The sequence below is a fragment of the Hesperophylax consimilis genome, chromosome 3, assembly GCF_061612785.1.
Source record: "Hesperophylax consimilis isolate HC1 chromosome 3, BYU_Hcon_1.0, whole genome shotgun sequence".
Taxonomy (NCBI): Eukaryota; Metazoa; Arthropoda; class Insecta; order Trichoptera; family Limnephilidae; genus Hesperophylax; species Hesperophylax consimilis.
In genome coordinates, this window is record NC_142838.1 from 37,555,861 (window position 1) to 37,583,222 (window position 27,362).

Below are 27,362 nucleotides of genomic sequence, written 5' to 3' on the forward strand. Positions count from 1 at the left end.
GACAAAGCGATGCAGAAATGAGAAAGTATTCAATCGAGGAACTAATCAATATACGCCCGGAATTAGCATAATAACCAGATGGTTTGCTACAAACTGGAATATTGCATTTATCATACCATGTTTACCTGTCATTGGAAATATCATCATATTCCGTGTTTGACATGCAACATTCACTAAAGAAATTAATTATTTTGTAACGTATGAGCATATTTAACTAAATTTGACAGTACACTAAACATGTTCCAAATATTTTGAAAACTGAATTTTTAATGATGTTTTATCCTTGACACAGGAAACAGAAAGGAACTGTTTTTTTTTTTGTAAATACATGCCAATATTATTATATTAACAAAAATATAGTACCTACCAGTGGTGGCTAGCGCTAATGCCTGAATTACACCTGCCGGTTGATGTGATCAGTAGTCAGTACTCGGCCTAGTAGCGGGCGAGTGATTCAGGAGAGACAGTGGATAGAAGAAAGGCCCAGTGACTCGGTCGAGTAAGTACCCCCTCCACAATCAGTGAAAGAAAAATAATTAAAAATTGTAAAAATTTTTAAAATTTTATTTTCAATTTTTGTGTGACGTTTGTTGTTGTGAAACTCTCTTAATTTTTCTCTTATACTCCATCACGAAACCATAACAACAATTTAAACTAATCTCAATAAATTGACTCGCCCACTGTCTCTTCTACATGTGATCACCTATACTCTCGAAAAGTTTCTCGGCCGAGCACTCGTCAGGTGTAATATTTGGATGATTTGTCGACCGTAAGAATAATATTTGGATGATTTGTAATTTGTAACTATTATCAACCGGACAGATTGCATGCTACGGTTCGTCGATCACTCATACTAAACTGTATGTACAATGCAATTGATTAACAAACGTGATGCTGCTAATGGACATATATTACAATTTATGAATAGCATACTAATAACATATTTTATGATTGGATTATTCTCACTCCACGTGTGAGCAATCTGTAAAAACCCAGCAAAATGACATTAAAAAAGAGTATTCATTTTTAACTTGATTTACATGGTACGGAAGACATATTATCATATAACTTTTTTTTTTCAAACTCTATCTATTTATATAAATAAGAATGTCTGTGACGGACGGCCTCATGGCGGACACCGATTTTTATACAAATCTACAGTTTTATTCCGAGATTGAATAAATTTTGCACACTTAACCTTCAAAACAAGAAAAAGGTCACTTATGTCTAAGACTGATTTAGAAAAACTCTGTGTGAAGCCGGGGCACCGCCGGGGACTTTAGCTAGTATTTTAAAGTTAACCTGGGAACTTTCTTAAAACAACAGCAATTACAAGAACTTCTTTAGCTGAAAACTGATATTTTTTTAAATATTTATGTTTCGGAGGAAACAATGATGATCATTCAAGGGTGAACATTTTACTCAATTCTGAACAAAGACTTTTTGGCATACTTGTAGGATTAAAGATACTTTACTTTGAATTTGAATATAGCAGCTTGTCTATAGGATGGCCCGTGACCGAAATTGCCAGCAGTGCATTTCACTTTTAAAATGTACCTAGTGCGTAATATAAGTGTAGCAAATTAGTTAATAGGGTTGCCTACTTCAATTCATTCTCTACGTTAGTTAGTTCAGTTATATTTGTAAAACAGAGATAATCAATATAATTAATTGATAAATAATACAGCAACGTCAGCATTACTAAAATCATCTTGGGAGTATAGGACACGCTATTCATGACTGAAAATATGGCAAAACCTATGTGTGAATGTTGTAGTGCTAACATTGTAAATTCGAATTCCTAAACGAATACATTCCAGACACATTGGATTACGCATGATCAAAGTGGTGCGAAATTCACTTGCCTTCAATGCACGGAATGAGTTACATATCGGCATTTTTCTAATAAGAGATTTGCATTAAGAGCGTAATCTGTTTCGTTTTCACTCATGTCACCATTTCGGCTAGCCGAACAGTCTCGATACCGCCTGATGCTGTCTCAGTAGTATCGTAAAACATGGTTTTGTGGACATCGGAATATGCACAACCCATTTGCGCATGCATGGGATCTTTGTACTAGAATTTAGCTAAAATAAAGACCTGGCGGGAATCATGACCGGAGCATACTTTTGTAAATCGATGACAAGGCACAGATGTCGTAAGATATGTGAAGACTGAAGACAAGCAGTTTTATGCGAAAATGCACAAGGAACCACCTCTGAGCTTGTCTACAATTCATTTAGCATAAAATATATTGACATTTATGGTCTTGATTTTGTGAATTTGATTTTTAACTTGCACAAGTGATTTCATAGGTGTTGAAAAACACATCAATTATATTTTAACTAAATAAATTCAATTAATAACTTCTTACCTGTCATCTTCCATCTCATTAAATGGCCAAGAAGAAAAACAACAGGAAGAATAAATCACCTCTCACAAGACTTTTTGCTGAAGAAAGAACTAAATGAACTGAGTTAATAATAACTTTATTTTAAAACCTCCCAAAATAGGTACCATTCTCTTTCATAATACATAATAGCACTTTTCTAAAAGACCAAACGTGGCATTATTTGAATGTTTTCCGTTAAAAGTTATTAGTAAACTGTTCTCAGAACAATTATTTGTAAGCGATGAGTAGTCATTTGCCATGAAATCTATCTTTCTTGAAGTACATGATATATTAGCAATAGGTATGACAACATACAAATTACAGGCAATTAAAAGAGGACATTTCTCAGACATAACCCAAGACGATTTATGACAAAACATTGGAGTGACTCTTTTTCAGTGATCATTTGATAAATATTTTGCACTGATAATTTTTCAGTAATGAATTTATAGAAAAATATTTGATAATTTAAAAAAATGATCATTTAAGAAAAATATGGCACTGATAATTTTTCACAGTGACTGTTTAAATTCGTTTTTTCAAAGTCTGCACAGACTTGGTAACAAGTATTGTTCAATCAATGTTTATCGTTACGACACACTAAAATCAGTTTATTTAAATGTTTGTAACAGATTTATAAAAAAATTCATGTGCACCTTTTATCGTTGTTTTAATTTACGTGTGTTCGGTGAAACGGTTGGGCGTAATATAAGTTTGCTGTATTACAAACATGCAACTTATTGGTTTGTGATGTTTCACAAATAATAACAAGTACTGCAGATGTATTCAACAAATTTCGAGCACTGGATGTTCGATAAATTTACACAAAAACCATTTGAACTCTTCTCTTTCAAAAAAAAACTCGAAACACGTGGTTTAAAACCAACAAACTCTTACAAATACAACATTTGGACAAAGAAATTTCAAGTACATTGTAACTAAAATAAACAATAATCTACCTGAGAAAACAAGACAATTAAAAAATCTAAACAAATTTAAAATCTTGGCTAAACTTTGGATCATCAACAAAGGTCGTGCAAAAATTAGTCAACTCACACAAATCTAAATTAAAAGTTCTCTAATCCTATAACTGTCAACAAATACCAATACCAACCTGAATTATAGTTCTGTCAAATATTTTTGCCTCCAACTTATCAAAAAAATGGACATGTCGAAATTAACCTTAAATGTAGTTACCTATGAATTGTTAAAATAAAATATTTGTAAAGTAGCCTGTCTCGACACAGGATATGGATGTGTAAAAATAAAAATAAAAAATAAATTGTTTCATGTTAATTTTTTTAATAATAAACTTAGTACAAATTGCGCTGCAACTATTTACATAGTACCTACTTACTTATTGTGTACTTTTGTTATTATAAAAGCCTTCAAGGCGTTAATAAATAAATAAATAAGAAAAATATGCAAAAACAAATTTAAAAAAAATTATAATTTATAAGAACAATATTGCACTGACAATTTTTGAAAATGATCACTATAAGAAAAATATTACACTTACAATGTCAAAAAATTATAAATGATAAGAAAAATATTGCACTAATACTTTTTAAAAATGATCTTTTATAAGAAAAATAAAGCACTGATAATTTTTCACAGTGATCATTTATAAGAAAAATATTGCACAGATAACTTTTCGCAATGATCATTTATAAGAAAAATATTGCACAAATAATTTTTCGCAATGATCATTTATAAGAAAAATATTCCACAAATAATTTTTCGCAATGATCGTTTATAAGAAAAATATTGCACAAATAATTTTTCGCAATGATCATTTAAAAGAAAAATATTGCACTAATACTTTTTTACAATGATCATTTATAAGAAAAAACATAATTACATATTAATACACAAATGTCATTTTTAAGAAAAATATTGCACTGATAGTTTTTCGCAAAGATCATTTATAAGAAAAATATTACACTGATATTCTTTTACAAAAAAAAGTGCTCTGTCAAATTCCAGGCACCTACAATAATTTATTTAAAAAATGCAATTAATCTTTACAACAATTTTTAAGAAATATATAAGAATCTGGTAAACCCATTGGATAATGAATGAAATATAGTTCTCTAATGTAATTAATGAAAATATTATAATGCACTAGATAATTTATATAATAATTTATGAGAAAAATATTCCACATGCCGCAATGAAACTACCTGCTGCTTTTCATACATTTAATAAAATGAATAATTTTGTCATTCACGCGGGGAGACCTTAAGGAATTCATAATCTGATCTGTCATGTATTTGGCGGTAATATAATTATTTTAGGAAATAACACTTTTTGCGAGTTATTTTTTTTTAAATTAACGTGAATAAATTATTTGTTTGAGCCCATACATACGCAATATTAATAAATAGTTTTGTCTACTACCTTTCTTTACAAACCCAATTCTTTCAAGAAAGTCATACAAATACAATATTGGATCGAATCACTGATATAATATTGTATTTGTATGCCTTTCTTGAAAGAATTGGGTTTGTATATGGACAAAACTAATTATTAATATTCAAATATGTACGGGCGCAAACAAATAATGCTTATTAATATTTTAAAAGGTACAAGTGAGTATAAAAGGTGATGGAGACAGTTTTACTATTTTGTGACATGCGTCAAAAAATAGTTCCTAAACTGTCTGTAAGTGACGTAAAAAATTACGATGGTCGATGCAGAATCGCTCTATTGTTCGTGTGAGTTCTGACAGGCAGAAGTCCTCGCTTTCGGAGTATAAATAAAAGTGCATGGGATTTTCCACGATTGTACTTGTTAGGCACACATAAAAGTTAACCTCTCTGCGTCATCTTTAAAAGAGATGATTATCGATTCATTTAACTCATTCCGTTCAAGCCGCCTCAATTTAGGGTGGCTATCTTAGAAGCCGAGTTTTTAAGCCTTCCCTCCGAGCCGTTATAATTTAAGCCTCTCGACAAAATGTTTATTTGTACATGAATTGTAGTAAGCATTGCCGTCTTACGTCTTTTTTTAATTACTTTTAAAAATTAATTGAATTTGTCTTATATTAAAAAATTAATAAAAAAAACTCATATTCCTACAAGTCATTATTACTAAATCAATAAATTCAGGACAAGTTTGCACAACAATTAATTCAGTTGCTGTGACAACTTCAGTCAAAACAACTTCGGATGGGATGGGTTAGGCATGCCGTTAATTGCATTCATTATTTTCAACTAGTGGTACGAACATTAGCATAACGATATTATTTGTCTATTTGGACTGCTCTCTCTCCAAGACAAGAAGTTTCAAGTAATTTTTTGTTTATATTTCTGTGATTAAATATTTACAGGCAGAACGTTACACGGTATGGTTATATTATAAACAGATGAATTTAATCAGAAATGTAATAAAATTAGAATAACGTTAACAACACAAACTGCATAATCTGTATTGTGCTGTGTAAGCAATATGTCAAGCATTAAAAAGATAAATGCACATGGCTAATTTGCTAATTTTTAGCTTGAATTCAATTCCAGAAGATATTTCTGAAGGATTCTTGCAGGGTTGTATATGTACAGGGTTTTCCAATAAGAGGTGTCATTTTGAAAAGCCTGGTATTTCGGTAGATGTTACTTTTGAAGCTGTCATTTTTTGACATTTGACAAGTAGAAACTACGCCATTAATAAAAATGGATCGATACACGCTTCAACAACGCATTGAAATTATTTAAATTCACTAGAGTGAATCAAATGCAAATCATCTTGAGGGATGAGGCCCATTTCCACCTCGGTGGCTTTGTCAACAAGCAAAATTGTCGCATCTGGGGCTCGGAAACCCCAAGAGTTATTGTTGAAAAGCCTCTCTATCCTCAACGTGTGACTGTTTGGTGCGGTTTATGGTCCGGCGGAGTCATTGGACCTTACTTTTTCGAAAATGAGGCTGGAGCAACAGTTACGGTGAATGGATTGCGCTATCGAGAGATGATTAATGATTTTTTATGGCCGGAATTGGATGGTATTGATCTGGACAACGTTTACTTTCAACAAGACGGTGCTACGTGCCACACAAGCAACGAAACCATTGATCTTTTACGATTGAATATCAAAATAACACCTCTTATTGGAAAACCCTGTATATGCCCGCGTTCATGTACGTGATTGCCATGGAAAGTTGATATAATGCATTGTCATATCAACAACGAGTCTATCTGCTAAGTTTCAGCTCGATCGTATGTCGGAAAGTGCATTTGGTGATTTGCATTTAATCATCAACGAAAACAAAAGTGAAATTCAAATAGATGTATTTAAAAAGAAGAGATAAAATTGTTCACTGTAAATAAATACGTTAATAATTAGCAGCAGATTTTCCGGAATCCATTATTCATTGGAGTAATGTAATGAAAGAGTAATGAATTGGTCAATGGAGTCATATATTTAACGGAGCAGATAGTCTAGCGAGGTCTAATCGATAAATTAGCAATATTGGACAAACCCAGTTTGCCACCTCTTACCAGACCTGACGGCTCACTAGCAAACACCGCCACCGAAAAGGCTAACCTATTAGGGAAAATGTTTGCGGAAAACTCGACCCTCGACGACGGGGGTGCTGTTCCGCCGTCGGTTCCTCACTGCGGCTTCTATATGAAAAAGCTGAGGATCCGGCATCGGGATGTACTCCACGTCATACGGGGGCTCGATGTTAACAAAGCTAGTGGACCTGATGGAATACCTGCCCTGGTATTGCAGAGGTGTGCTGCGGAAATAGTTCCAGTTTTGACAAAGCTCTTCAAAATGTCCCTGAAGTGTGGCACTGTGCCCTCTGGTTGGAAAAAAGCGGTAATTCACCCTATTCCCAAGAAAGGTGACCGCTCCAACCCGGCCAACTACCGCCCCATAGCGATCACATCAGTTCTGTCCAAAGTGATGGAACGTGTGATCAACGACAAACTGCTCACATACCTCGAGAAGAACAAAATTATCAACGACCGTCAATACGGATTCCGGCGGAACCGCTCGTGCGGTGATCTTCTCGCGTATGTGACGCATGTTTGGGGGCGGTGCCTGGAACGTCACGGTGAGACCCAAACGGTCGCACTAGACATATCCAAGGCCTTTGACCGGGTCTGGCACCGAGGACTTGTCAACAAATTGCATTCTTACGGACTTCCCGCATCCCTGTGTACGTGGATTGCTGACTTTTTAAGGGATAGGTCGATTCAGGCGGTTGCTGACGGTTTCACCTCTTCCTCGCACTCCATAAATGCTGGCGTCCCACAGGGATCGGTTCTGTCTCCGACTTTGTTTTTGTTGCACATCAATGACCTTTTGACATCTGCACCGATTCATTGTTACGCGGATGACAGTACAGTTCATGATAGCTTTTTGTTTGATAAGCCCCCACAGGGCACACAAACTCCAACGGCTCGGAGGGCTTTGAAGCAGAGAATGGACGGTTATCTCGAGAGTATTTCCTCCTGGGGTAAAAATAATCTCGTCGAATTTAATGTTTCAAAGACCCAATCCTGTCTGATTACGTCTAAAAGGGATCCAAATGATAATCTAGTCTCCTTCAACGGAAGCAATCTTCCGAACAGGCCTTCCATTGATATGCTTGGTGTAACTATAAGTGACCAGCTCAGGTACGGGGGCTCCATCGAAGCCAGAGTAAAGTTGGCCTCTCAGAAGCTGGGCGTACTGTACAGGGCCCGCAGATACTTTAATAGTACACAACTGCTCACCCTGTACAAATCGCAAGTGCGCCCTACTGTCGAATTTGGCAGCCATCTCTGGTCTGGAGCCCCAAAATACCTGAAAAAAACCCTTGACTCTGTGCAGAAACGGGCGGTCCGTTTGATAGATTCCCCAATCTTAACAAACGGACTGCAATCTTTAGAGCACAGGCGTCAGGTAGGTATGCTGTCCTTGTTCTATCGGTATTACAATGGAAGATGCTCTGAGGAACTAGCGTCATTGATCCCTTCGGCACCGGTGCGTAGTCGGGATACACGCCAAACGCGCGCCCAACATTTGTACACAGTTGACACTTGTCACATGAGAACGGGTCGCTTCTACGATTCGTTCTTAAGTTCAACAGCTCGGCTGTGGAACGAACTGCCGGCCTCTGTGTTTCCTCCCTCCTACAACATGGGACTCTTCAAGACCCATGTTCACTCCTTCCTCTCCACAAAAAGACCCTCCACACAGCATCCCCAAAGATGACATAGGCCCTGAGGGAAATTATTTTCTTCAGGGCCTCCTGTGTGGAGTAAATATAAAAATAAAAAAAAAAGATAGGCTTAACTGACAACGATTTTAAATCACTTTCCCGAGCATGGTTGTGCTCATTGGGTGTGTTGATAACCAAGCCGATATTGGCAACAAAATAAATAAGAAATCGCAAAACTGGCAGGTATTGTTTACCGATCGACACTCCTAAACGTCAAACATCAATAAGAATTAAATTGACAATGTCCAATTGAAAAACACTTAATAGTGTATACATGGGAAGTTCGCATATATGTACATTTTGACAGTAAGAAGAGAGTTAATCAGTCAAAGAGGTCAAGTGAAAAACTTTCTGAATTTCGTTTCTCCAAGCTTGAACAAGTTCAGTTCATCGCTTACATGACATCTTTCAATCCTACACAATTTTGCATAACGAATGACGTTATTCAAAAAGTTGTGTATATTGACAGTTAACCAAAGGAAGTGACCGTACTCGGATGTAACGCCCAACGCCGCCTAATAACCATAGAAATTTAGTCAATATCGTATTGTTATAGGGTTTTATCAATCAACCATGTAAATTTTTACTACTCTAATTTTACAAGTTACTTAAAATACTAATTTCCATTTAGTTGTAAAGCGAATTTCTTAATAAAAAAAATTATTATATTTGACACTTGGCAGCACTGTTTTTTTTTTGTGTGACACCTCACAAGAGCGTCACCGTCTATATTCACCTGATTGGGCAGTGTTGTGAGGCGGATTAAGGTAGGGGCTGTAGGAAGGGATTTATTAATGCGGGTCTTGAAGAGGCCCGGATTATGGAAGGAGGAAAAACAGATGCCGGTAACTCGTTCCACATACGAGTCGTCTTACACAAAAACGAGTCGAAGAAGCGGCCCGTTCTCATGAAGCCAACATCAACGGTGAATGAGTGTTCAGGTCATATACGTTGAGATTCACGTACAAACACCGGTGCACTGGGGATCAATGCTGCTAGCTCCTTAGAGTAGGTTTCATCAAAATACCTATAGATGGCAATCGGTCTGTTAACACACTTTAATCAGGAAGGGTAGTTCTACCCGTTTGGTCGATTGATGCTTAACGTCGGGAAGGGTATTTCTACCTTCTGCGCCCGCCTCATTTCAATGGCAGAAAAGATGAAATTATCCGAAATTTTTTTATATGAATATTATGTACCAATCTCTTTGCAAAGGTTCCAACTATATGTACATAATTATCAAATTGCAATGCAAGTCTTTTTTTTGTATTTATCTTGGAGTCTTTTGTGTACATCGATATTTCAATTAAAATAACCTATATTATTGAACATCTGAAACTTGCGTTTGAAGATCAACGAAATAAGTAATTTAGATAACATATTCTATTATTCTAATAATTCAATTCCTGGAATGAGGGTTTTTATGACCATGAAACCCGAAACAAATCTCTCTGTTCCGCACCCACTCAACTCCTAGGTGCGAGCGAGCCGAGAGTGTCGAACCCATATAACAAAGCAGGTATCGGCAAACACAGTTAGGCGGACCATAGTAAATATTTACAAGTGCATGCCAGTTTTTAAAAAGCAAATTGTCCAACGGTTGTGTTCCGAAGAGATAATATTTATATTTGCTTTTTCAAAACTTTCTAAATGGATTCTGACAATTACGAAAGTGATGACGAAATCGTCGCAGATAATTTATCTGCCTGTTCCAGTAATTATTTGCCTGAATTCCATAGTGAAAGTGAAGAATCTAGTGGAAGTGAAGAAATTCCCTGTAGGAGAAAAATGTCAGTGATGCCATTACAGTTCAGTGATTCTGAAGAAAGTGATATGGAGGAAGAACAATGAAATATTAGATGAACAATTTTTAGACGTGAACTATAACTGATTATATAAAGGTGATTAGAAACTTAAACCTAATAATGTATGGTGAAAAAAAATAAAGAATATTACGTGAGCAATACAAGAAGCATTCAACGCTAAGTGATTATTTTAAATTTCATTTTAAAAAATAACCAATATTATTAGCACGTTCCGATGGTTTTGGTCCGCTGTACCGTGCGAGGGGCAATTGCACACTTGGTATTTGAATGGGTAATAATGTGTTACTCTGACGATACTAGAGATGTGGCAATTGTTTTTGTTTTTAAAATGATTTGGGTTTGGTGAAAATATAATAATTTGTAATTTTATAAAATTGAAACCTAGTTTATACTTAAAAAATTGAACCCTAATGACCCAACAATGACTTTGTTTTCGATTTATTAAGTTGCATTAGAAATAATACTTGGTTTTCGGCTAGAAATTTTATAGCTTGGGTATGCTGAGTTAGTATGTAGAAAATTTTATTAAAATATTTCCATTATTTTCAAAGATATTGCGATTTAAAATAAAATTAAAGAAATTCGTGCCGTACCTTTATTTTCGCCCGTTTTCAGCGGTCTGCCGGCGAAAAAATAACCCGATCAAAGTGTGTTAACAATGGATTGTCAATCAGACGGACTGCCCTCCTTTGCACAGAATCAAGTAGGTTTATCAAGTATTGTGGGGCTCCAGCCCAGAGGTGACTCCGAAATTCAACTGTTGGGCGTACTTGAAATTTGTATAGGATTAGCAGCTGTTACTACTGAAGAAGCTAGCCCTATACAAAATGCCCAGTTTCTTGGAAGCTAGATTTACTCGGGCTTCCATAAAGGCCTGATACTTGAGCGGGTCTGATATACTTACTCCAAGCATTTCAATGGAGTCTTTATTGGGGAGGGGGCTTCCATCAAATTGCACCAGACAATCATTGATCTCTCTCTTTGCCGAAATCAGACACGCTTGGGTTTTTAAGATGTTGAAACTGACCAGGTTGGCCTTATCCCAGGCACGAACCTTCTGGAGGTAGTTGTCAACTTTTTTATCTCAAAGCTTCCTAAGCTGTACGGACATCAAGATTGGAAGGGAGCTTATCAAAAAGATAACCCTCGTGAACGGTGCTGTCGTCAGCGTAACAATGAATTGGTGCACAAGCAACGAGATCGTTGATGTACAGCAAAAACAGCGTCGGCGACAGCACAGATCCTTGTGGCACCCCGCATTGATTCGATGCGGAGAGCAAGAAGAGCCGTCAGCTACGGTTTAAATTGTTCATCCTTTGAAAAAGTCCGCAATCCATCTACGCGGGGTTGGGTGGATCCCATAACGGCTTGGGAGTTATCCAACCCGATGGTTTGAGTTTCTCCAAAATATTCCAAGTACCGCCCCCAAATGTGCGTTACATACCCGAGCAGATCGCCAAAATCGGTTTCGACGAAATCCATATTGCCGATCGCTTAAGATGTTGTTATTCTCAAGGTATGTGAGCAACGTGTTACTAACCACCCTTTCCAATACCTTTTTATGAAATTGATGGCTATGGGCTCGTAATTGGAAGGATCGGAGCGGTCCCGCTTCTTAGGCATTGGTTGGACGATCGCCCTTTTCCAAAGATCTGGCACGTTTCCACTTTTGAGTGAGTTTAAATAATTTGGAGAGCGCCGGGGTTAATGCTTCAGAACACCTTTTAAGGAACAGGGCAGGCATTCCGTCTGGCTCGCTGCTTTACATATGTTCCAATTGGACAAAGACAGTGGCTCTTACATAACTAACGCCATTTCAAGTAGCGTTTCGATTCTGTATAGTTGTCTCTAACAGGGGGGATACTGAACAGGACACGATATGTATCTTCCACTCTGGAACGAGATAGATATATAAAATAATTTTAATATGTTGAAAAATTTCGACACTGGAGCCGTCATCACAGGCAATAGAAACAAGGGAGATGGTTCATTAACAATTGTTAGCATGAAACGGTACACACAAAAGTTTCGCCAACATTGTCCATCCATAGTTCATCGCTCAGTGGCACCTCTTCTTTGTTTCTACCTACACACTTATAAATGCTTATGGTCATAGCTCAGCGACAGTCGGCGCGCTACCATGCCAAATCTCCCTTTATTATCTATGAAAGTAATAATATTAAAAAAATCTGCTCCAAATTCTTAATAAAAAAATTAGTTTTTAAACAATTTGAATAAAACACATTAATCGCAAAAAATTGAGATTAAAAATTCATCAAATATTTTTTCTTATTTTTTTTTTTTTATGAAGAAAATAGAATATTACAATAAAATACAATATTACAAATATAATATTATAAAATATAATATTATAAAATACAATATTAAAATACAATATTAAAATACAATTTTACAAATATAATATTATTAAATACAATATTAAAATACAATTTTACAAATATAATATTATTAAATACAATATTAAAATACAATATTACAAATACAATACAGACAACATTTGAAAATCTCCTACTAACATCACAGTAAGCGAAAATGTTGCTGGTGTCGTGATAGAGGACTTAGCCAGCCGAGGAATTGATCACACTACGCCTGGGTGGGACCCAGAAGCGATACCAACTCAGCCACCAACCGGTCATATTACAACATTCACGAAAATCAGATGTTAAAATTGTTGGAATATTGACAATTTACAATGATTGGTACTGAATTCTATGACACGCAACAGTAAACAAAAGATTTGTTATTCAATACAATTTAATAATAATTTATATAACAAGAAATACTGTAATCAATTGTGATGGATGTTGTTTTCGAGATATGCAATTTTTGCTTGCATAACAACAAAAATAGAATTGCTTCATAGGAAGTTCTTATTGTTTAAGTCAATATTTATTTACAACTGTTTCATCACAAAACATTGAGAAAAAATAAGAAATGTGATTGAAGAAGAAATTGGTAAAGTGGGTCATCATTAGTTAACACTTTATTTGTATAAGATTATTCGTGTTTTAAATAAATCTCTTTGAATTTCACTTTTATTTTGGTTGATGAATGAATGAAATCTTGGATGCGGAAATTAATCCACTTCCCGACATCCGATCAAGCTGAAACTCGACAAATAGACTCGTTGTAGTTGACAATGCATTCTTTTAGCTGTTGGTGTCAATCATATACACACGGACTTATATGCATTTCTCTTAAAATCGGACGAAATTACAGCAGTTAATATATGAAATAAATGTCAGTCCTAAACGATACGCATCTGGCAAGGTCGGTAAAGCGGCTAACTAAGGAGGCTAACTCTTCCTTGGGGAGGAAGGTTCAATCCTCAGCCAAACCAAAAAAAAAACCAAAACAAAAAATTGTTTTTTTTTTTTAGCTTTAAAAGACATTTTAAACTGATTTTTTACATTTTTATTTTTAATTTTTTAAAAAGAATGACATACATTCCCGGGTTACGAATAACCTGACAATATTTGAAAATCTCCTACTACCACCACGGTAAGCTGAAAATGTTGCTTGTGTTGTGATGGAGGACTTAGCCAGCCGAGGAATTGAACACACTACGCCCGAGTGGGACCCAAGCGCGATGTCAACTCGGCCACCGACCGGTCAGACCGGACCGATTTATAATGGTAAAAAAACTTGTTCTTTACAGGTTGATTTTTTATGATGAGTAAGTAATTCTTATGAAATCAATCACTGATATGTTTTCATAAAAGAATTGTATTACTCATTTTCTCCGTTGTTACTTTCATGTTGCAAAAAGTGTTGCGGAAATCACAATCTATCGATTTAATCAAATAACCGTTTGAAAACAGAAAAAAATTCTCTGAAAAGGACAAAAAAGAACATACTACCGAGTATCTAGGATATTTCCCTGCATTTATGTATAAACAGTGGAATGTTTGAATTAATTACACCGATTATCAGAATTTTAAAGCATCTTGTTACATATTATTTATTGGTAACTGACGTTTACCCGACATTGCTCGGGGACTTATAAATGGTTTGTTTTAAATAAACGGTAAAGTTTGTGAATTCTAGAGTACTTATTATTATTGTATTTGTTTCACTTGATCGTGCCATGTCTTCCTCGGAGGTCCTTGATCTCTTCGACCATTCACTTTCAAGTCATACATTCTCCTTTTACCTCTTTCTTCGTTTCATTGTACCACAAATAATCATGTGATTCGTGTATTCCTCGGGCATCTCCGATTTGTCTACCATTTACTTCACGTAGTATTATTAAATACACATTGTTATACTTAAAAGACTACATTATGTTGATTTTAATTTGACTCCATATCTCATTCCAGTGCTGAGTCTTTCTTGAGCGTCCCCGACTGCTTCTACCATTCAAACTGCTCTCTAATCACGTCTGGTACTAATAAGAACAAACTTTGAAATTTTCAGCGAAATCGGATGATTGGTACAGGATCACGTACGGGACAAACAAAGAAACATATAGAAGTTACAATAAATGCTGTGAAACACTTGTGAATTGCATAAATTACTTTGTATTGTATTACGTAATTAATAATGCAGAAAACAAGTAATTTGGAGACAAAATTACATTCAATGTTAAAGTATTTTACAATACCTAAACCACGATAAATATGAAGCCTTTATTGTAAAGAGATAGCCCCAGTATTATTCACTCATTATTGACTAGCTGAAATAAAAAAAATAAAGATTAATTCCTAACTAATTAGTTGATAACCTAATTCTAAAGATTTTTCAAATCATATAATTACATTACTTACACATAAATATTCAGGTAAGAACAGGCAAACCATTTTAAAGAGCGCACGTTTAAATGTATTTGTGCTCACCGATAGTGGTTCAAGCCGATTCCGTAATAGTTTCGAACACCCGCCCGCAGTCCCCTCTTACCCCGCAGTAGTCCTACGATATAGAACACCACTAGACAAGCAATAATCTCCTTAAAAATAATATGTCTATTTTTTTAATTTCCAAATTGATTAAAATCAAATCGTTAACATTTCATCGGCATCAATAAATTAGTTTGATGTTTCCATAACTTCAAGCGTAACTAACTCACTTCAAACTTAAGTTTTAATAATAAATCACTTGTCATTATCGTTATCTATATTACTTTAAAGACCATAATTTATTTGCATGCAATGCATACGAACCTACCTGTTTCTTTCTGTTATTTGGCTAATAAGGAAATGGAATACATAGAAAATGTTATTTTACGCCTAAGTAAATTGTTTTGTGCAAATTGGGAACACCTGTATCTACAAGAACAACTGTCTCAATATCCACACATCGATTGTGTATTGGCGAACGTAAAAACTGAATGAACAGAAAATAAATGTACTGCGGCGAAAGATTCTTTTGAGGTGCAGCAGTTCTGATTCCAGTTCCTAGCCTTCGGAGCTCTGGAGAGTCGATCTATGAGAACACCTAAAATAACTGTTAAAAACCTCACAGTTCTGATCAATCAGTGCATCTCTTAATAGTATAAAATAAAATCGCTATCCGCGTCTGTCTGTTTGTGCGCTTAGTTCTTCTAAACTACGCAACGAATTTTGATAGGGTTTTCACTATCATTTAGAGAATTTTTTCCGGAAGGTTTACATATATGATACATGCATATCATATTTATAGAAAGTAGAGGAAAGTCCATGTTTTATAATCAAGTCCAAAAATTATATTTTAGGCACTACATTGCTAATGCTGGCTTAACCTTATGAGATACATCAAAATAATGTACTACGGAATTGTATATCTTAAAAAGGCCTACAGAAAAGTCCACGATGGTATATGTCTATCTCCTAAGGATAACCCCCAGCAATGCCGGGTAGTATAGAATAAGTCTCACAGTTCCGTTATGTCGATGCATCTAAGTGCTACAAATAAGCCTAAGAGCGGCAATATATCATACCGAATATATCAGACCCAGACTGTACAAAAGGCTCAGCGCCAATCTGTCGATGCCTCTAGACTAGGCTATAATCCTGACTGTTTTGATCTATCAGCACACATAGACTGTGCAAAAAGTCTCATTCCAGATCTGTTTGTGAACCCTCACTGAAGTCAAAAATGTTGTGCTGAACTGTGCTTAAGTCTCAAGATAGAGTTCCAATAGTGTCGTTGCGAGAGAATGACTGTATTGTGCACTATACAAGTGTATGGTAGCATATTTAAATGCAGCGATACTGACTCAGCGTCAGTAATGTGGCGTTGCTGCAGTGGTTTATTTATAGATTTCCAAATCTGTCACAAGAGATTGATTTATTATATGATAAAATATTAGTTAAGCTAGATAAAAGTTATATGAGCAAGATACGATAAGTAGGTCGACGATTTTGTATTGACTGGAGTTTACTTCGGAAGTGACTAGCTCTTCACCGCAGTGACGCAGTGTCACCGAAGCTACTGACGCTGTGAACTCTCCCTTTAGAGCGCCAATCTATGGGTATACCTACACTGCTCTAAAAATCTCCACAACTAGACTGTACTAGAAGCCTTCATAATGTATTATTATTAGTAGAAATTAATGAGTCAACCAAACTAATAAAATATTAATAGTGATAAGATAATAGGATACTTCTGGCGACCATTACTATAAGTTTTATTGAGACTTTTAAAAGTAATAACAAATATAATTTATTACTCTGCAATATGACATCAATTTTTCAGATTATTACACAAAGTCCAAACACATTTACTGAACACAGTTGGTAATTATTTACCTAACCGCCGCACTTTTAACCACAGATTATGGAAATTACACTTTGTTTTAACAATTACTGCAAGAAACAACTATTTACATGCACAAAATATATTATTAGGTTCTTCATTTGGGTTATTTAAGTAATTTGTGCATATTTAGATTGAAACTAAACTTTTTTAAACCCAAATCCAAAATGGCTGCAAAGAGATTGTTTCATAAGGTAAACATTTACCTGACTGTTATTATTTAGATAAGTAATTGAAGCTATTTTTCATAAGTGTTTGGCTTTCACCTCTCAAGGGTGTTTTAGGCAACCATTTCAAACTATGGAGAGAGGGAAGGTGAATTTATATATTAATTTTATTTTAAATGGACAAATTTCATAATTTCTTGGAAGATTGGAGTCAATGACGTAGAAGAGATGAGATGTTGAATAGAGGGCAGGTTATTTTAGATAAGGCTTGATAGAAGAGATTTGTTTATAGAAGTACAACCAAAAATATGTGATCTAAAGTTCCCACTTTTACACCGCAGAAAGCACAATCTGGGAAGATGTGAATTTTAAAAAGGTGTAATTGAAGTAAAACACATAAATAATTACAATTTTACGGATTTAACTTGTTTTAATAACTTTTACCTATCAATATAATTTTATTCATTGAAGAAAAAGATAATACTCAGATGCTGTTAAAAGTTGGTTGAGACGTTGTCCTGTTAAGACCGAGATCCTGGGTTCGATTCCCATTTGTGATTGTTACCTTTTAATTTTTCTGTGTCACTGTGTTTCATGTTTCATTTAGATTTATTAGTACTGTCTTCTTCTTCGGTGATAAAAATAATTACAAATTTACTCCGATTCGAACTTGAACACCAAAAAGATATCTTCATTCTACGGATACCAAGCAAAGACAGTGTTATTTGAGCTTAGAACACCACATGTTAGTAAAAAATATTTTTTAAATAATAACAAATAAAAATATAGTATATCAACATTATTCATAACATAAAACAAAGGAATGGAGGTTGCATTACAAGGAAAAGAACAGAGTTCAATAAACTGGTAGCTTGTTAGTAAACTTGTTTATTTTTGTATTGAAAAGTTACCTGCTTGATGGATTCTCATCTTCTTCTCCTTCTAGTTGTTGAATAACATGAACTGGAATGTCCGAGATATCCGTTACACCAGAGTCCTCGGAGCATTCCACTAAATTGTTAGTTTCCAAATCATCTCCCGAACTACATCTTCGAGAGAGGAAACTGATTTTGGTTTCATTGGTTGTATCACTATTATTATCACTCGTCTTCCTATCACAGAGTCTACTATGATCAATCGATGGCATTCTCAGAAAACGAAAGCAAACAAAAATAAACAAGCAACTTTCTATCTTTCAAAGCGCCACAAATAACAAAAACATTGTTCAAATGATTACATTTACGGCGAGATTCATTCTGAACAAGTTAATTCGTATTATTGTATTTAAACTAGTGTACTGTTTATCAGGAAATGGAGAAATACTGAACGGTCATCTCGATAACCTTACGGCACGACAAGAATAGCAGTCAAATGACAGCTGACACTGGCTGACACCACTGACAACCCAGTGACGGCGGACAAGCGCACAGATGTTAGCTGCAGATGATGTGCTTGAGCATAGTAAACAAGGTAAACAGTAGAAGAAGAAGAACAACAAACAGTTGGTAAGTTACTACGTCATGCAAACGATATAAAATGGCATGGACCTAAAAAATGGAATGTCATCGTTGCTTCATCGATGTATCTTCATCTTTTCTGTGCGAAAGTTGGTACTTTCCTTACTTTAATCAGGGATGAGGAAACTGCGGCTCGCGAGGCTTTTTGGTGCGACCTGCTGATCACAAAAAAAATAATAAAAAATATATTACATTCAGAACGCGAGAATAGTTTTTCATTATGTTTCAGATATGTTTTAAGCATAATGCATCATAACAAAACCCATAGAAAAGGTATAACATAGTTGACAGGTACTTACGTACGCACTCAGGTTTATTAGGAAGCAGTTTAGAGACAAATACATACGCGATCCAACTTCCTTTTAGTTGGTTATCATTGTACATAAAATTCGAAGGAAAACCATTTGCATTATTATGAGTGTAATGCTCATTAAAGCTGGGGACTCGCTTAAAGATTCCCTCAAACTAACCACCACACAAGAGTATCATTCGAAGGAAGCAGTGACGTTATCAAACAATCGCGAATACAACGTCAAGAAAATGAGTGATAAAATGGTTGACAACCTCGTTGCACACATAAATGGGTGAAATCCAACACACCGAGCGTCTGACGCAGGAACAGCAGGGGCGGGGGCGGCGTAGGGTTGTCGGGGCCGTCGGGTAAAAATTGGTACTTGGTAAAATGAAGTTTTATTAATATATCGAGGATTCCAACAACCCCCTCCCCCCATACAAAAGCCCGTGGTAATAAGTCAAGTTTTTCACTGTTACAACGTTCCTACCTAACGTGCCGCGTTAGGACCGCATCGTGAGTTTAATTTATCTTATGTCAAGTCTCCCGTCGTTGCATGAGCAACATTTTTCGCTTATAATAATGGTAGTAAGAATTTTCGTTGGGTTATTCGTAATTTTCGTCATTTTCATTTGGGAGGCGGGCTTGGGTAACGCCACCCGGGAACCATTTATTAGATAACCAACACCTCTGCTATAGGTCACCCCAAGTGGGACGCTACGTTTGGTGACTGAGCAGGGGTGCCCGGGTTCATTGGGTGAGTTGTGTTCAGGATTCGCAAGACCTCCAGCTGCGTGGCGTGCCAGATCTGGTTTAGATTAGAGGTGGTTTGGGGAGACCCTTTGACCTCTCCAACTGGTATCTCGACCCATCGCCTTGTGCCGCAATGGGAGATAAATATTCATATTATGTCCCCCCCCCTCTTGGAGACACTGATCCCTAGATTCCTACCCAACCCTCATATTTTCTACCTTCCCAGAACGTCCTCTCCTTCTTTTTCTTAAACAATACCGTTCACAAAACATTCTAAAAGATGACACAGGTCCCGAGGAAAATTATTTTCCCCAGGGCCTCCTTTGTGGCGTTAATGTAAAAAAAATCTTTTTTCATACAAAAATGAAGTTTTAGAACCTTTTATTAATGATGACTCAAAATTATTGAAAATCGTGTGTGAAATAAGTTTGCTAATTAGTTGTGACGGTGGTGATGACGATACGGTCGCGGTGACGATGATGATGGCGACGGCTGGTAATGATAAATGATAAATCAACAGATTCTTTGATTGAGTGCCAAAACTTTCCAAATATAACATTAAATCACAGCCTTTTAATTCATCGAAAAAAATCATACAGTTTATTTTTAGTTGCGTCTACCTACGTATATTTTACGACTTCCAAACAAATACGCGAAAGAATTGATTGAGCGTTGTTTTTTTCTCTTATGTCATTCTTCTTCTGGCGTCTTTTTGGCTGTTCTTGTTTCTTCTTGACTCTTCTTGTCTCTTCTTGACTCTTCTTGGTTCCTCTTAGCTCGCCTTAACTACTCTTTTATCTTCTTGCATTTTTTTGCCCCTTTATAGCACATTTTAGCTCTTTCTGGTTTTTCGTGGCTCTTCTCGACTCATCTTGCATTTTTTGGCCCCTTTATAGCACGTCTAAGCTCTTTCTGGCTTTTCATGGTTCTTCTCGACTCATCTTGCATCTTCTCCCCCTCTCTCGCTTCTTCTAATCTCTTTTTTGGCTTTTCTTGTCTCTTCATGGCTCTGTTTGATTTTTCTTGCTTCTTCTTAGTTTTTCTTGCTTCTTCTTAGTTTTTCTTGCTTTATCTGGCTTCTTCTCGCTCTTTGGGCTTCTTTCTGCATCTTCTTGCCTCTTCATATCTGTCTTCATATATCTAACTATGTAAAAAAAATCAATCAAAAATCAACTCTTAATATACAAATCGAGAATAAGGCCAAAACTAACTTACGCAAGTCTCATCTGGGCCCACACTTCAGAGTCGTATTTGAAAAGACTCCAAACTTTCCAAAATAAAGCCACAATATGTATTGCTCTGGGAGGACCCAAATGGATGAGGGCTTTCCAACTCCATCAGGGCTCTGAAGTCCCACTCCTTAAAAAACACATCCTATGAAAACGCGTCTATCAATTGCCTCGCCATGTACGACGCAAATATAAAAACCATATAAAAAAAACCGAGACAAATCCTACTAATTCTCCCCATATTGCAGCCATTTTCCATTGCAAATAATTTTTTCACAAAACCTAAATTACATCTATTTTTCAACAACGTATTAATTTCAATCATGATGAAAGAGAAAGGGACCTTTTGGACCGTAGCGCCTCTAATTGTACTTCTATGGTTCGGACTTGTTTAATGGTCGAGCCAGTTTACCATGGGTGGTTTATTTATTCAATGAGCAGTAAAATGTGGCGGAGGCAGGGCCTGCCCTAAACAAAAAGTCTCCTGGCGCGAGTAAACTTTTGACGCCCCTTGTCAAAACCAGTAGACGCGTAGGTAGGTAATCAAACCATCACAAATCAGTAATATTCGGATGATTTGTATATTCGAGTAGCGCCATTTTTGTGAAAAATAATCTCAAAGGCGATGCGACCGATGTGACTCACGGACTGTTACGTATTATTAAGTCGGCGACCGGAGTGGATTGCTCCAATTGTGCCCGCATAAGTCCAGCCCTGTGCGGGCTCTACTCGCCAAAAAAAAATAGAACAAAATGGATTGACTCGACTAAACCACTGACTAAATTTATGTTGTTAGGATCGGACCATTGACCTAGGGCTATTTAGTTCCATGGTTCGGACACGTCCAACTGCTTGATGTTAACTACAGGGTTTTCCAATAAGAGGTGTTATTTTGATATTCAAAGAAAAATGCCACTTTTTAATATAAATGATCGAATGTTTATTTCATTATAAAGATGAAGGTATGCCGTTAATACTGAAAAACAACAACAGTCAAATGACCACCACGACCACGCCTACAGGACCATATCCTTTTCATGAAATTTTCCATAACCAAATCGCAAAGTGGCTGCCTTATGTCCTCTATAGCCTCACGAATTCCATCTTTGAGATCTTGAATCGATGCTGGGCTGTTAGCGTAGACCTTCTCTTTCACGTGGCCCCAAAGGAAGAAGTCGCAAGGTGTTAAATCATAAGATCTCGGTGGCCAATTGTGATCACCTCTTCGAGAGGAAACTTTTCCCGTAAAAGATCAATGGTTTCGTTGCTTATGTGGCACGTAGCGCCGTCTTGTTGAAAGTAAACGTTGTCCAGATCAATACCATCCAATTCCGGCCATAAAAAATCATTAATCATCTCTCGATAGCTCTTTGAATATCAAAATAACACCTCTTATTGGAAAATCCTGTACTTGCCACTCGACTAAATTACTAGCCTAGTCCGAACCAACCTTATCCTTACCAATTTCGGTTGTGGGTCTACTGTGATTGATTGTAAAATAGGGTATTTCGTGGGGTAACTGCCAAAAGTTGGTAACTGCATTTTTTGAGTTAGCGATAATTTTAATGTTTATGTATTATAATTTATGTCTGGAATAAGTTTGGGTCCCCTTTTATGTAGTTAAGTAGTTTTAAAGGCAGTAGTTTTTATATAAAACTTTTAAACTTTATATTTAATAGACAATAAAAATATTGTAACAGCACTTACAAAAACAAATTAACATTGACATTATTTCCTAACATCCTGACTATAATGAAGATCAAACTTTAAAATTAAGTTTACTCCAAAACATGTTTTTATAGATTTTTTTATGTGAATACCGCACAAGAGTCCCAACTGCTACCAACCGTCTAAAGCAAAGTACGACTATGACATTCCCAATAGAGGTACGTTGTGAGGGGAAGGAAATGGGTACGAGGAAGGAGACATATTATTTTTAATTAATAAATTAATCAAATAAAATTGTATTACGAACGCCGAGATTTGAACCCGCGACCTTCGGTATATCCGGACACATCCGCCGCCAAGATATAGACAAACCTTACCCAATGAACCCGGGCACCCCTGCTAAGTCACTTGGGGTGACTATGGCAAGGGTGTTGGTTATTCAATAAATGGTTCCCGGGGCGGCGGTACCCATACCCGCCTCCCTCGCAGTATCCCACAAGCAAGTTAAATCCTTATACATGATCGAAAACTCCGTCATAACTCGCCTTACATTATATTTATATATGTGTATTCGTACTACGCACTCGTCTGTCTATCTGTCTGTCTATCTGTCTGTATATCTGTCTGTCTATCCTTCTGTCTGTCTATCTGTCGGTCAGTCTGTCTGTTATCTGTCTATCTGTCTGTCTGTATATCTGTCTGTCTGTATATCTGTCTGTCTGTCTGTTATCTGTCTGTCTGTCTGTCTGTATATCAGTCGGTCTATCTGTCTGTCTTTCTGTCTGTATATAGATGTCTGTCTATCTGTCTGTCTGCCCATCTGTATATCTGTCTGTCTATCTGTCTATCTGTCTGTCTGTCTATCTGTTTGATTATCTGTCTGTATGTCTGTCTGTCTGTCTGTCTGTCTATCTGTCTATCTGTCTATCTGTCTATCTATCTATCTGTCTGTCCATCTATCTTTCTATCTATATATCTAAAACATGTTTTTTTTCAAAAACAGCACCATATGTTGGACGTAAAAGCAACACGCGCTATTGTTTCTCTATCTGCACAGACATACTGATCCACAGCAACGCGTGGCGTGGTACAGCTAGTATATAAATATTATTCATACTTTGCAATTATTTGGGAAATTAGGTTTTCTAATAGTTTTATAAGAAAGGTATATATTATAAAAATCTTTGTAATTTTTTTTTTTAATTTTGTAAAAAATAAATAATGTTTTATTTAAAAAAACAGCATTCCGCTAGTTTTTTTGCTTCACCAAATCAAAAAAAGTTCCCATTACTTTTATTGCAAAAAAATACTGTTCCAAAAAATGTTGCAAAAAAATCGCATAATTTGGAATTAATAACGGGGATTTAAAAAAAAAATGATAATACAAATATATTGTAAGCATGATATGGATATTGTATGTATTCAGGCGTTGGCGCTGCTCGTCGGGTACGGGAAGTTATATTATAGGTACCTACAACATATTTTTACATTTCGTTGATTTTCATTCATGAATGGCTTTCCGAAAAAAAATTTCTAAAAGTGCTATAAATTTCTTGTTGTGTGGGTGTTATTTTTTTTTGTTTGGTAAGTGTCAAGGCGAAGGTAGAAACCTGTACCTACCTATTTCAGGTTGTTGAATTTATTTCTTTTTTTGTTTTAGCTTTCAGTTCATTCGGTAAGTGCCTATAAAACACTTAAAACAAGAAGTCTATTACAAAATCCTTACGCGCCATTATGCAGGCTAATAAAAATACAAAATATTTAATTTGCAATATTATTGCATATCTGCTAGTAAAATTGCCTGCCTTGGGCGCTCGCTTTATTTTAAGAGAAAATTGTTGTGTAATAATATTTTTCTTTCGGGCATGAAAATGGTCAGTAACATTTTTTTTAAAATAAATATTATGGTGAATTTAAGTATAGTAATGGTACCTATTAGTCCTCATCACTGGGGTATCTGTGCTGAGGCGGACTAAAGTTATTTAATTGTATTTTATTTGACTTCTATGTCGTTTTTAAAATATTTTTTAGAGATTCTAATATACATTTCAGAGATTTTAATCCATATTTCAGAGATTTCAATATATATTTCAGAGATTTTAATATTTATTTCAGAGATTTTTCACTGACCTCTTTTAGCCAGATTTTATTCGTGAACTGTGCTCATCAAACTTTTCTATTCTTTTTATATGGGGGAAGGATGTCGTGAAGTTTTGTTGCAAAACAATTGTTTCTTTATGTGATGGATACGCGGTATAGTAGAGGATTCCGTATTTTTTTATAGTTTCAAGAGTATATTTTTGGCATATTATCACAATTTTCGAATTTTTTTCCAGATAATGATTATCCTTTTCTTGTCGGACTTGCTAGACGAGTGGTTGCACATTTTGCAGGAATTATATACAGGGTTTTCCAATAAGAGGTGTTATTTTGAATAGCCCGCTATTTCGGTAGATGTTACTTTTGAAGCTGTCATTTTTTGACATTTGACGTAGTAGAAACTACGCCATTAATAAAAATGGAACGATACACGCCTCAACAACGCATTGAAATTATTAAAATTCACTTGAGTGAATCAAATGCAAATCATCTTGAGTGATGAGGCCCATTTCCACCTCGGTGGCTTCGTCAACAAGCAAAATTTTCGCATCTGGGGCTCGAAAAACCCAAGAGTTATTGTTGAAAAGTGAAAAGCCTCTCTAACCTCAACGTGTGACTGTTTGGTGCGGTTTATGGTCCGGCGGAGTCATTGGACCTTACTTTTTTGAAAATGAGGCTGGAGCAACAGTTACGGTGAGAGATGATTAATGATTTTTTATGGCCGGAATTGAATGATTTTGACCTGGACAACGTTTACTTTCAACAAGATGGCGCTACGTGCCACACAAGCAACGAAACTATTGATCTTTTACGATTGAATATCAAAATAACACTTCTTATTGGAAAACCCTGCAGTAATATACACGGTGTCCCGAAGCTCGTAGTACAAGAAGTAAACTGGTGAATCTATATAACATAAAGAACCCAAAAAAAACTTACCTTTTTCGATCAGAGCTTTCGATATATATATATATATATTTCCTTTTTTTAATTGAAGGGTTAAAAAAACTTTAAAATAGCTGTTATTAACCCCCGCAATCGATTTTTATTTCAGATTTATTAGAAAAAATATTATAATTTGTAGTGTAACAGTTTCAAAAAAATCACAAGCACAAATGAGCCTATTTCCCATATAAAAGGAGAGAAAAGGTAGGTAGGCACGTTCGATTGTCTTTTTATGGAACGTTCGGTTATCTATTTATGAAACGTTCGACTGTCTATTTATGGAACATTCAATATTATTTATGGATCGACAGAGAGCGATCCGGAATGCAACAAAGGCGCTTCTATTGCTAGATACAGTGACGATTTCAGAAGACTGCACTCTAGAGAAAATCAAGACGAACTGTACTGCCCTGTAAATATGTATTAGCAAATAGGTTCGATTTATACCATAACCAGTGATGGGTACAGGGACTTATTATTCTAATAGAACATTTTATTCATGTATTTACATCTACTAGATATTTACAGATATTCTCACTTACGTGAGATGAATCCAGTTAATGCGCGTGTAAGAATCTAATTAGTAAGACGCAGAGATGTGCTTTATTTCAAATAAATCCATTTCAAATGGAAATGCAAAATGCAAAATGGGTATTTTCCATTTTGCATTTTAAATGCTTTTCTAAAAACCATTTTGCATTTTGCATTTCAAATGCTTTTCTCAATACATTTTCCATTTTAAATGCTTTTTTGCAACATTCTTCCTACTATCTCCACTCATCTTTTTTTCATAAGCCCCAAATATCAGTCGCTCCTCAACCTCGCTATGAGAGATAATTTACATTTGTCAAGTTGCTCCATGGTAGGAGCCCTGGCAATTGAGTGATACCATTACAAAAAATACTGATTCAAATACTGAACATGGGGCCATGACGCTGTAATATTAAATATTAGATAGCAGTTTCTATGTTTTTACGTTGGCAACATTAGTCCCGCGAAATTTTTTTGTGGTTTCATAATCTGTAGTCGTGGTGTTTTTGGATTTACCATCATGTAATATGTTTATTCTACATTGATGTCCATTATTAAATGATAAAATTGTTTAAAAATTCTATAATTATTTTGATTGTTTGACCTGAGAAACCATTTTGCATTTTCAATGCATTTTGAAAATAGGTATTTTGCATTTTGCATTTGAAATGCTTTTCTTAAAACCATTTTGCATTTTGCATTTTCAAATGGAAAAGTTTTGACCCATTTCCATTTTGCATTTCAAATGGTTTTGGGTACCCATTTTGCACATCTCTGGTAAGACGGTATAACTATAACACATCTTCACGGAGAAATATGAGTATTCCTAGTTTAGAATCTCTTAAAATTATTTGTGATCTGGTTAAATTGGGATTACAGGTCTTAACAAATGAATCAACAGGTTTCTTGATAAACTTTAGTAAATTATAAATATATTATCCCGATGTCGGAACACGTGTTCATGATAATCCGAATATTTTC

The 27,362-nt window shown here is 35.6% G+C and overlaps 1 protein-coding gene across 1 annotated transcript in view; it reads right to left on the bottom strand.

The window, feature by feature from the left end:
• LOC149425427 (proton-coupled zinc antiporter SLC30A2-like) overlaps positions 1-18,705 on the bottom strand; it is a 60,096-nt gene extending 41,391 nt beyond the window's left edge. The window contains exon 1 of the mRNA XM_089650640.1: positions 18,258-18,705. Within this exon, the coding sequence (XP_089506766.1) occupies positions 18,258-18,493 (236 nt within the window). The 5' untranslated portion in view covers positions 18,494-18,705. The remainder of the gene's footprint in view (positions 1-18,257) is intronic.
• Positions 18,706-27,362: the final 8,657 nt, after the last annotated feature.